The 12227-nt window shown below is 47.3% G+C and overlaps 5 protein-coding genes across 5 annotated transcripts; 2 read left to right on the plus strand and 3 right to left on the minus strand.

Moving 5' to 3' along the window:
- On the minus strand, positions 1-2592 carry BDV27DRAFT_79231 (ATP-binding protein). Its single transcript, XM_032077611.1, has 3 exons — positions 2174-2592; positions 631-2108; positions 1-574 (listed from the first exon to the last, which is right to left on the minus strand). Exons 1-3 carry the CDS (start codon positions 2286-2288, stop codon positions 245-247), a joined length of 1923 nt encoding a protein of 640 aa, XP_031933451.1. The 5' UTR covers positions 2289-2592; the 3' UTR covers positions 1-244.
- A 946-nt stretch (positions 2593-3538) lies between these two features.
- BDV27DRAFT_170065 (uncharacterized protein) lies at positions 3539-4685 on the minus strand (the record flags this gene model as incomplete). Its single annotated transcript, XM_032075200.1, has 1 exon — positions 3539-4685. Exon 1 carries the CDS (start codon positions 4640-4642, stop codon positions 3539-3541), a length of 1104 nt encoding a protein of 367 aa, XP_031933452.1. The 5' UTR covers positions 4643-4685.
- Positions 4686-4985: 300 nt separating this feature from the next.
- On the plus strand, positions 4986-6758 carry BDV27DRAFT_170067 (uncharacterized protein; the record flags this gene model as incomplete). The annotated part of the gene is made up of 1 exon (XM_032075201.1): positions 4986-6758. One exon carries the CDS (start codon positions 4986-4988, stop codon positions 6756-6758), a length of 1773 nt encoding a protein of 590 aa, XP_031933453.1.
- On the minus strand, positions 6750-8651 carry BDV27DRAFT_79241 (major facilitator superfamily domain-containing protein). The gene is made up of 5 exons (XM_032077612.1): positions 8232-8651; positions 8139-8178; positions 7757-8081; positions 7074-7701; positions 6750-7015 (listed from the first exon to the last, which is right to left on the minus strand). Exons 1-5 carry the CDS (start codon positions 8561-8563, stop codon positions 6880-6882), a joined length of 1461 nt encoding a protein of 486 aa, XP_031933454.1. The 5' UTR covers positions 8564-8651; the 3' UTR covers positions 6750-6879.
- Positions 8652-9808: 1157 nt separating this feature from the next.
- BDV27DRAFT_152255 (uncharacterized protein) lies at positions 9809-10403 on the plus strand (the record flags this gene model as incomplete). The annotated part of the gene is made up of 3 exons (XM_032071528.1): positions 9809-10015; positions 10078-10227; positions 10296-10403. 3 exons carry the CDS (start codon positions 9809-9811, stop codon positions 10401-10403), a joined length of 465 nt encoding a protein of 154 aa, XP_031933455.1.
- Between the last annotated feature and the right edge of the window lie 1824 nt (positions 10404-12227).

Here is a 12227-nt window from a genome sequence, read left to right on the forward strand (position 1 = left end):
AGGTAAACCGCTTTGAGGTGGATAAAACTCCAACTACAACCGAAAGACTCACACAAACCCTGCTGTTCACAAACCAAGTGACAGTGACACATGCCAAGCATTATTTCTCATGAGGACTTGTAAAACATAAGAAATAGGTCAAAACGTAGAAATGCTCACAATATGCGTGTATCGAAAATATCATTACAACAGAGGATTCCTTGCGTCATTAACATCTCTGAATTGCACCCAAGGATGAGCTATATTAATCAGTCTCATCCATCGGGCTCGCATTACTTGGAACCCGCAAATCCAAAACCGTCCGAATATGATCATATCCAATCTCATGATCCTGCTCGCGCGCAAGAAGATGCGCCGTCTTCAATACATTCTTGATTTGTCGGCCATTTAGCTTCACCTGGGCAAGATAGTCCAGCTGTTCCGACGAGAATCCTCCATTTCCGCCCAGGAATTGTGCCCAGATTTGACGTCGTGACTTGGCATCGAGGTCAGGGTACCGAACCGACACATGAATACGCGACTCGAAAGCTGGATCGATGCTTTCTGCACGGTTGGTCGTGAGGAACAAAATACCCTATCCAATCAATCAGCTTGACTTTGCCGTACGTTGGTATTAATCAGGCTACTTACCTCATAATATTCCAAAAGTCGCAAGAAGATCGAAACTAACTCGTTTCGCTCCAGATCCGTAGAATTGCGCGTCTCCATGAACACATCCGCCTCGTCCAGCAGAAGAACTGCACCCCACTTCGGGACCATGCGAAGGATATCTTTCAATGCCTTTTCGACATTCCCAGCGGATGTGCCTAGGTCTCCCGCACTCAGGACATATAGAGGAACCCGCATGACCTCTGCCACACTCTCAGCCGTGAGCGTCTTTCCTACGCCCGGAGGGCCACTCAGCTGTATGATCACGCCCCGACCCTTGCCCTGCACTACATCGTCAAAGGTGTCCATCTGCTTCGACTGAGCTTTTGCGATGGCCAGAATCAGGCCTTTCAGCCGCTGCTGCTCCGCCGGAAGGACCAGTGAGTCGAAAGCCCGTGAGTCCCAGACAATATCCCTTACCCCTTCAAGATACAATTCAAGCCACTTTTTATCCTTGAGCGAGTACCCACGTAACGTAGGAGTTGCGAGAAGCCGTTGCTCATCGTTGAGAGTTTTTATGCAGCCATCAACTCTAGTTGAGTCGTTGGGGTTGAAAGTATTGAAGGCCTCGCCATCGATAATTACCCGGCTCTTCACGTTGAGCTGCATCTCCTGACCCATGAATTTGGTGAATCCAGGCCCTTCGTATTGCTTGTAGTGATAACCGCTGTGTTCCTCCCACAATCTTCCCCGGGAAATCAGATTGTCCCGTACAGTGCCTGCATTCGGGTGAAAATGTAGAGGGAAAACGGGTAGGGCATTGATTGGCAGTGTTCCTTGGAAAGGCGGGATGTATCGGCTGTTCTTCCTATATCCAAAGCCGGTTCCATCATAGTCAACGTACTTGGCGGACACAACAAATACTCCTTCACAATTGGTGGAGGCCGACACCGACTGGAAGACACGTTCATGGTCACCATAAATACAGTAAACATGGACTCCCGGTTCAAAAATCGTCCAGAGTAAATCGTGTGTGACCACGCCATTGAGGATCAGGTCCTTCCTGCGGGTAATAGTCTCACGAAGCTCTTCCTCTAGAATGCTATAGAGCAGGTCAACCACAGACTTGGTCTTGGGGTCTTTGACTTCCTCCCGGGCGTTTGAGAACTCTTCCCACCGGTGGACAAACGGCATGAAGGGCGGTTTGAACTCAACCCGCTTTAGTGTCATTGTCAGGCCGGGGTAGTTCTTGAAGACCTTGGCCAGGAATTCTTTCAGCAATGTACTCTGAACAACGATGGAGTGGATCTGTAGGGGTTTGCGGCCGTCGTAGCACTTAACATTTCGCACCAGGAGTGCGTACTGACCAGATTCAGTATCCTCGGCCGGGACACTGAGGTCGTCAGGGTACTCCTTTGTCCACGATGTGCGACCCCTTTTGTCCGGCTTAGACTCGTAGAGGTTATGAACCTCACAGATGGAACCGGTAGGGGCATAGTTCACAGGCTGAGACTCCGGGTCTTATAGAGTATTAGTCTAGCTCTTCTACTACTGTTGAACAGTTAAAACTTAAAAACAAACTGACCTGAAGTCGTCGGCGCGCCTCTCTCGCATGTAGCTTCCTCTTCAGTACATGACGACATTTCGCTATCGCTGTCGCTATTGTTAGATTCTTGATCGGAGTCGTACAGTATATACATCTGGCTCAGGATATTTCCAGAGCAAATCAGTTGAGACTTGAGAGGTAGCGGATAGTCGTTCTCTCTAGCAAGCTAAACATGGCGAAAGGGCAGGAGGCCTGCCATTTAAGCAGATTATGAGCTACAAAGCGCATCCCAGCAACTCTGGCACACACACCACTACCATTGTTGTACAATGACTCAGTCATTGTGTATGTAACGGTAGCAGGCAGAAGGCCCTTGCCTGGACTATCTAGTTGCCTGAGGAATGGACAAATCAGCGGCCAATGTTCATGTTGGTCGCCTATATGAGCCTCAATGAGTCAGAGATTCCCACCGTCCGCTAATCAAAGCCCACGTATCGAAGTAATAGAGAGAGGGGAGATGCGCACGGAGCTACCTTGAGGCTCTTCCACTAGGTTGTCATTGGCCGATACGATCACGTGTCTATGCAAGGCCCTGCCTTGTTTGTTTGCCTAGTGGAGAACATTCCCCACCATCCCTTCATTAACACCTACGCGCTTACCGTCTGCAGACAGGATGCACAGTCATTTCTGATGCACTACTGCTAGTGACGTTCATAATAACGGTGCCGCCCAGCCGCTACGAGATTATGGAAATTTTACAGGCAATCCAATTAAAAGGCGTCAGTAGACGGACCGCAAGGCACCGGAAACCCTGCTCAATGATGACTATTAAACAAACGAAAAATGAATTTAACATACAGAAAGAACAGAAGGTGTGTCACCCATAATGATTATGTCTGCACTTTCCAATTCCTTGATTGAGGCAAAGATGGTTAAGCTCCGGTCTAGCAAGTTTGGTAAAGACGGGTTAGCTACTTGGCCCTGCCTTGCTTACTTTCTATTGTTGCTTCGCAACCGTTGCACGAGAGCGAGCCACAATGGGGGAAAATTCCCAACACGGCCTGAATATAAATCTTGCTAAGAGCAAACGACCGGCCCAGAATCTGATGAATAAAGGCGCAAGAAATAACAAGGAATCTTGTACTAAGCATATATTAGAAGCGCAGACCGTTCAAATATTCAACCCTCATTTTCATATGTATAGCTCAAGGAATACTAGCACAACTGAGCATCTTGCTTAATATGATTGCTATCACAGCGTACTGATATCTTTGATCGTTTCTTTCTCTTTCTTCCACTACATCAACTCAGATGTAATTCTAACATATCGTTCAGTTAAATATCCAATTAATGATGATGATATCTTCTTTAGGTACTATTCAAAACAAACCCAGATCTCCCAGACTAACCAGACATCTCACCCCCGGGTCTAAAATACCGATACACCGCCACAAAAGCCTCCAACCAGGCAATCTCCCTCTCATCATGAGCCTCATACATCCTCGCCAGGCCATCCCCGGTATAAAGGAACGCATCCAGAGGACCCCTCGGAATAAAATAGAAAGAATCCCCACCCTCCTCCCTAGCTATCCTAGGCAACCGACCCCCATCCTCACCATCATACACAAACTTCAACCCCTCAACCACAACTCTCACCAAGCTACCCACCTCCCCCAAGCTCTCAGTTTCCCTCATCAACCTCCCAGAATCAACCTCCTCCTCTTCCTCCCCTAATTCATATTTAACCCCCATCCCCTCCAAACCCCGCAAAACAACCCCCAAAGCCCGATCAAACGGGACAACCGGGAAATGCCCATACGCAAACCATGACATGCCTTTCAACCTACCCCCCCGAAGCAAAGATTGCCATTTAACCCGCTTCTCAGTCCCCCTAATCCGCTGGACAATATGTGGAATATTCTTCCGCAGCGCCTGACTAGGATCGATCATTTTCTTCACAATGTCGGGATTAGTCTCCAGCAAATCAGCTGCTTTACGAAGCTGACTTGCTTTCCGCGTGTTTAGTTTCAACTGCGCGTCTTGAATCGCGTTCCAACGAGCTTCTAACCCCTGGATAGTAGATGAGTCCCATACAGCTGGCAATGGGGTGTAATGAGCAAGGACGTCCCGTTTCCAGGACTCTAGATATAATTCCTCGATGAGGCGGTGGTGCATGTAATTTGTGATTGCTTTAAAGTCTGATTTGAAGGTCTGGGTGTTTAACGCCAGGGGAGATGATAGTGGCGCTGCGGTGAGGTTGTGGGCCGTGCAGACTGTGCGGTATAAATCTGCTGTTTTGCGGACTTCATCTAGGATTTCTGGATCGTAGTGCAAGAGTCGGCCCAGGGTTGGGTGGGTGAGGATGTCGGTGTTGATGTGTGCATCGTTGTAACAGATGAGCCGCAGGATGTCCCAGATCCGGATGTCGTTGAGGATTTGGTGGGCTACTTCTCTGGGGAGGGTGGAGAAGGAAGTGATTATTTTGTTGAGGGAGGTATTTGTTAGCATTTTTTTTTTTTTTTTTTTTGGTGTTTGGAGAAGTGGTGATCCTTTTTCTTTTTGATTTTTTTGAGTGTATTGGGTACGCGATATTTGGACTGCTTGAGGTATGGGATGGTGGGGATATATATATATGGCCATGGATACATACTACACTAGTAGAGTTGATACGAACCCTAGTAATGGGGCCAAAAAATCGAGTGACTCATTAGTAACGATCCACTCCTCCCCCCCACACATCGATTTTTACTTGTTTCAGCCTCATAGCCCTAGTATATAAATTATACAGTCTACGCCCCCTCCCCCACGATACTTTATAAAAATCATTCCTATATATCCTACTTCCTACAAAATGCCCCAAACAGAAGAAGAGAAAGACTACATTGAATTCATCCAAACCCAGCCTCCATCCATAATGGCAGCATGTCTACGCCGCGACCAAATCCTCTGCCAGGAGAACCACCTCCCCAGTCCACTAGCCATGCACCTCCCAACCCAGCCCTGTGATCTCCTCGACGAAATCTCCAAACATCTAATCCCAGACACCACCATCCCAGCCCCAATCCGCAGACTCCAATGCCAGGGCGTCATCAGCGGAATCAAAGCCTCCGTAAACCAAATGAGCTGCATCAGAACCTGGACAAGCGAAGACACCGAAAAAGGAACAGGGATAATCCCCAGAACAAAGGACTTCCAATCCGCGCTCCGCGTACTCGAATACCTCCAGAAATACCCCTCCATCTCCATGCTTAACAGCACAAGTCCATTCCCGGACGTGATCTCATCTGTGAAAACCCAACTGGCGTTTGAAGGGGGTCTCCGTGTTGTGAATCACCTCCACACAGCTCATAAAGACAGCCGGCTTGACTCCAAGGCTAGTTACAAGTCCCGCAGACAAAAGCGAACTTGCTACATGTGCCATTTTGAAATCCGAACTGACGAAGCGCACAATATATACCCGTCACTGTGTCGACCATGCGGGTCATTCAACCTAGCCTCGTCGGCGATTTCAGAACCCCCGAATCTCAAGTTAAGAGGTAAAACGGCCCTGGTAACGGGCGGAAGAATCAACCTCGGTTATGAAACTGCGCTACGGCTGCTCCGCTGTGGAGCCAGTGTGATCGTGTCATCGCGATATCCGCGGGACGCGGTGGTGCGGTATATGAAGGAGGTCGATTTCGGGGACTTTTCGTCGCGGTTGAGGGTTGTGGGGGCGGATTTCCGCACGGCTAGAGATGCGTTCCGGCTTGTGGAGGTTGTGAAGCGGTTACTGGATGGTTGGGAGGGGGAGAGGAATGGGGATGCGGGTAGGACTGCGGACAGGGCGCTGGATATTCTGATTAATAATGCAGCGCAGACTTTGACGGATCCTGTGCGTTCTGAAACGAGGGCTATTGTGAGGGAGGAGCAGTTGGAAGGGGAGGTTGGGGGACATGAAGTGATGGCGGATTATGGGGAGCGGTATGTGCCCAAGCTTCGGGGTGGAGTGGGCAGCAGTGCTTGGGGTGGCATTGAGGATCGCGTCCGGTTGCAGATTGCGGGTGCCGCCGAGTCAGAGTCTATGGAAGGTCAGGGAATGGTGCAGAAGGGTCTGGGTCCGGATGGAATGGTGGAGGATGACTCAAAGTCATCGTGGACTCAGCATCTGGACCAGATCCCATATGAGGATGTCATTAGTGCGCAGGCTGTGAATGCGTTTGTCCCGCTGATTCTATGTCGGGAGCTATTGCCCCGAATGGGGGCTACGGAGAAGTCGTTGCGGCCTTTGGGATACATCGTGAATGTGTCGTCCCGGGAGGGGATCCTGGAGAGCAGGACGAAGTCTGCTAGCAAAGCTGGTCACCATGTTCACACGAATATGTCCAAGGCGGCGCTGAATATGATCACGGAGACCGAGAGTGAATCGGCGTGGAAGCGGCATGTCGCTATGAATACCGTTGACCCGGGTTATATGAGTGCTGCACCGGAGTGTCAGCGGGCAGACGGCTGCCCGATCGGCTTTGAAGATGGTGCTGCTAGAGTTCTGTGGCCGATTGCTATCGGAGAACGCGAGCACCGGGTGATTCGTGGACGGTTTATGAAGCATTTCGGAAACCATGATGCGATTATATCGCGAGGAATATAATAATATCTTGGATTGTCTTACCGTCGTAGAGTTTAGAGTTATCACGGGCTAAAAACATAGATTTTACAGACCAAGTCGTTCATATATCATCATATAGTGGCAGAGCATGTTCATATGAGCTTCATGCCCTATCCCTTCGTTGCTCCCTGACCCAGAAGTACCGTAGCACAAATAGCATGATCAACATGCAGACATCCAGCGCCAGATTCCAATTATATCCAATCAAATACCTGGGTGCATCCACCGTCTTCCATACACTGCCAATCAAAGTTAGCATAAGTATCCACCTACCGACACAATTCTAGAATCACTTACAAAAGCGGAATCCAAGCGCCAAACGTATTCCCGATAGTATTCATGGCACTAATAACCAAGGCCCGCTCCTCTGCACTGCGTGCACAAATCTCGTTCGCCCAGGCATATATAATGGCGGCAATACCATCTGCTGTGCCAGACAGGAAGAATGCGAAGAATTTCAGCCCTACCGGAACATTCCATATCGCAAGTACCAGACAGGCGAAGATATTCAGCAGCGCAGTGATAGCGATCAACGAGACCTTGGCGTCGTAGATATCGGATATCACGCCGCACACGATCGAGGCGACAATAGTGACGGCTGGCGACACAGTGGTAATAGTGTTGATGGATTCGACGGAATAATTTTCTTCTTTAAGCCAGAGCGACAAACCACTATTTGAGGAGACCCCGTCAGCTTGGGAGAAGAAGAAGGCGAACCCGACGAGAACCCAAATACGCCACCCTTTTAAGATGGTGACAATTCTGGGGATAGTAAATGGTTGACGAGGCTCGCGGTGTTCGGCAGCCATGCGTTCTTGTGCTAGGCGAATCTCATCCTGGGTGAGATAGCGAGAGTTGCATCGATCTGGGGTACTGGGAAGTAGACATAAACCAAGAAAGGCAATCGGGATAGTACAGGCAAAGCCTATTGATCCGTTAGAGGGTACATCTGCGATACAGTGGAGAGCAATACGGCTTACAGATAATATATAGCCATCTCCATCCTTCGATCCCATACCGACCATCCAGTCGTGCATAGGCACCGGCTTGGATATACCCCGAGCTCATACTGCCTACCTGGCTAGCGATGAAAAAGATTGCGCCACGACGTGCAAGTTCAGACCTTTTATACCAACTGCCCAGATACCATTGGACAGCAGGGAAAAAAAAGCCACCAAGAGCGCCAACGAAAAACCGAAGGGCATAGAGCTGGGTCACGCTGCTGGCCTTGTATTGAGCCAGCGTAAAAACACCCCAGAACAAATCTGCAGCTGGGAGGAAATAGTTCACTGGGCAGCGGGTCATCTAAACTGCCGCATTAGTATTTTTTTCATTCCCACTCATTGCCAATATGCAACTAACCGCCAATGTCAGAGGGATCTGCATCGTGATGAATCCAACCCTGTATGACAAATTAGAAACTTCCATCTACATGCCACCTAATAGAGAACTTACATATACACTGTGTTGAGATAATTAAGTTGATTCCCATACAGCTTCAGATCCTCTTTCATCCCACTCACATAGGCAGTACTCGTCGCCGACGAATCCAGGACCTTCGCCCAATGGGCCAAAAAGAGGAAGACGATAATCAAGCCGTCCAACTTGAGTATCAGACGACGCTCGGCTGGGGTGTCTGTCGGCGCAAACCATTGATACCATTTTTGTCGTTCTAGGGTAGGCTGTGCAGGCCGTTCTGAGCTTTCTTTTGACTTGCATCTTTCCATATCCGACGTCTCTGGTGGAGAATTGACAGTGGGGTTTGCCTTTTCAATCGGATAAGACATGGTGTATATGAGATTTGTCGAATGCTGGTTACATGTGTTGAGCACGTTCCTCGTTTTTCTGCATATCTCTGCAGTTGGTTGTGGTTCGGAATCCTGGGGAATTACTTTAATTTTTGATCGTGGAAGCACGCCATCGCTCGCGTTTGTGGCGAGAACAAGTCGGGAACTAATCAATTGACCAGCAGGGATTAGCGTTCGGTTAAAAAATGATGCTGGTCTAGTGTAAGTAAGGAGGTGGTCTATCGTGCCGTCTTTATCGATTAGCATCTGCATCTCTGCCAAGCTTGAGGGGCAGCAAAACACATTCTATTATTAATGTTTGCTAATACTAACAACAACACTAATAATTGTCATGTAAAATATTTCATTAGAATCAATATGCTACATTGCTATATCTATTTTCTTAGGATCAGTGGTGCATAGCTTAGTGTTGTTGAGAGAGGAATTCCCTAATGCGGGGTTTGCAAATTTATATTTCCCACCCGGGACCTACCAGGATGTATAAACACAGTGTAAAATTTAGTAGAAGCTAGGATGATTGAACTGGATTGTCGTGGGTTGGAGCATCTGAAGTTTAAGCCGGATATGAGCTTTTCCTAGGACTTTTTTTTTTTTTTTCTTTTTCAATCTGTGGCTCTCACAGGGCTGTGGCTGTGGTGATATCACTACCTATAGTATACATATAACTGTACAGGAATGAAGCTAGGAGAAGGCATGAAACTCATAGATGGATATAATGGGAATGAGAGGCGAAAGGCGCCGACACACCCACTTCGTTTCGAGAGTGATCTGACGAAGGACTAGTATGATTATGATCATAAGGCTATTGACTACGGAGATTCAGTGGAATATCTCAACGGCGTAGGGGAGAGGACGCAAGTGAAAAGAGAGGAAATTCATGTGGTTGAATTGGATTGGCATCCCTCTCTCAAATACATCAATATGCCATATATCATTAGCTGAATAAATGCTCGATTCCCTGCCCAAATTGACCTAGAAGACTACCAACCTGCTTTGCAGGCTCTAGCTTGCAAAATCTCCTCTTGGCCACTATGAAACGTGGGTTTGGAAAAAGACTACGATGCATATCTGAAATTCCGACCAGATTGATCGCTTCCCAACGTCGACGATATAAAAAATGTTTCCGTCGTGGAAAAGAAGTCTAATAATAAAGGGAAGGGTGATCTGGTAGAACTAAGGAAACAGGCGGGCGATGACATGCTATCGCAAGAGACAGATGCAGCAATGGAGGTCATGTTCAAGAAAATCGATAGCGGCGACGCCAGGCAGTTCGTTAGCGAGGGGGAGAAACAGGCCCTGGGGCAGCTGGACCTTAGCGGCAAGGGGAACATTATTGCTACGCATGTAACCAGCTCGAAGATTAGAAACGCCCGTGGTACGCGTGAGAAGTACCCGAGTCAAGAGCAGGTTATGGGAAACAGTGCGACTGCGGTAAGTGTCAAACTAAAGTATCCATCCTTTGCTATGTCTAAACTGAAATGACCCTCCCCCAGGTTGCCCAAACGTTTCGTTGGTTTGCTGCGACTTCAGAGTCAGATAACAAAGATAAAGGAGGAGAATCCGATAAAACTGCCCACACTTCTTTATGTCAGAATTCCACGAGTTCTGTCGTCTGGGGCTCACCCCGTTTCGCAGCCGCAGAGGTGATCTTCCTTCTTCTTCTGCCCCTATGCTAAAATTTCAGGTCAATCCCTGGCTGACTTTATGCTAGTGGTTACATCGCTCGGCATACTCATGGGGTGGCTTAGGGGGTCAGAATCCTGGGACGTCCCAGATATTTCGAAACTTGGTTTTTGGAACCAGCGAAACTCCATCATGACTCGGTTCGCTTCCTCCCGCCCGCGGCCCGCATGACTTAGTGCTTTCCTTTCAACTAATGATGGTTGCAGATATGAAGAAGCATTCAAAGCCCTCATCGAGAGGGAGGCTGATGCGAAACGATACCAAAATGGGGACTGGGGGGAATCCTCGTAACAGATATCAAAAGGGACATGTATAGGACAAAGTTTGCTGGTGGCGAAGAACATCAACCAGAGTACTTTAGGAATAACGGGCACTCGTGGCTTTGCTGTGCGCTGGACTATATCCTCTACGTGAACAGCCCTGATGCAAGGATTGGGACATTCAACGGTCCTTATAAAGAAACCTTCTATCCGTTCCAGCGAGGGTTTTTCACTAAGTTCGAGAAGTTCTTGGACCAAGCGATCCTGGATGAACTCTATCGACTCACGAACACTTCTGATCAGGGTCATTCTGATCATCAAAATGTAACTGAAGAACAGCGTGAAAGACAGCCAATAGCCTCCATGCCTTGTGGCCTACCATCTGGAAGTGGCTCTACTGTGACTTATCCACAACTCATTACAAACCTACGAAAAAAGAAGTACTCATCTCCTACAGACTCCTTTACAGATCATACCCAGGCGAAGGTGACGAAACAGTCATCAACCAGAAAGAGAGTGACTCTGTCAATTATTTAGTCCCACTCTGCTCCGTTTCGTCACTTGGATAATAAATATTCTTTTTCCGAAAACAGTATTATTAATCCCCTCTCGCGTTCTGACTAGTAGATAGTAAGGTATTAGCTACGCCGTAGGAAGTGAGTATATAAAGTATGGCGAACTGTATAACTACTATTCAAGCTATTAACTAGCTTCAGTGTGTTTAAGAGTAAAATAGAGTTGAGGCATTTGTGATCACCTCCATCTATCAGAGGGACGCAGAGGGACGCAAAGGGACGTTATATTTTAAAAGGTAGTTTTAATCTTTCATCGATGTAAGGAAATTTGAATTTTTCTAGAAGGGTTGACCACCAAGCTACCATTGTGGCACAGGCCCAAGAGGCTCCTTAGATCATATCATATACAGAGTAGACGACTAACGAGAATCCTTATGTGTCTAAGGTTATCTTGTAGAAATCTTACTTTGACTAGGATTTCTCTTAAGTATCTAGGTGTGTATCATCATCTTCAGTTCACGACATTAATTTCATAACTGATCAAGTGGAATAAACAATTTTTTTTCCCAACAGTCTTCGACGCACCCTTTGAGTCTTTATTGATCATCAACATCACCAGAATCACTTTGACTCCTTCCTCATCCATGTTATTAAAAGTTCTATCACCATCATTGAGCAAACTCTTGTAGAATATGGCATTTGTTCTTCACGCCATGTTTAGGTAAATATCCTCGATGAGATTTACTAATTGCAGGGAATGTCACACAATGTAATCTCCCAACTATAGTATCTCCTCTAAAAGCATTCTTAAAGCCTTCATTGTGAAGGTATTTTTCAAAAAAAAAAAAAAAAAAAAAAAGGGGCACTATGCCTTTCTCCAGATATTTGAATCACTAAACAGCATGCGGGATCGGAAGACTCGGGACTTGGTGTAAAAGAATAATTGGCTGGATATGGACTTAATTGCTTGAAAGAACACTTTATCTCCGTTACGTAACCGAATGGTTCTTCGGCATATTCTAGATGAAAATAATTCAATCTGGACATATTCACTAAAAGCGGATCTCTGGGTATCTAGGAGGCCGGCTGAAGTGGTTCCTTCATTCATTCAACCATTCTCCAGGGAGGTTCTCGCGAATGGAACATAGTGCTTCTCGGGTACGTACTCGGACCCTGAGATCAAAG

This window comes from Aspergillus caelatus, assembly GCF_009193585.1.
Source record: "Aspergillus caelatus strain CBS 763.97 unplaced genomic scaffold BDV27scaffold_4, whole genome shotgun sequence".
In the NCBI taxonomy this organism is placed as follows: domain Eukaryota; kingdom Fungi; phylum Ascomycota; class Eurotiomycetes; order Eurotiales; family Aspergillaceae; genus Aspergillus; species Aspergillus caelatus.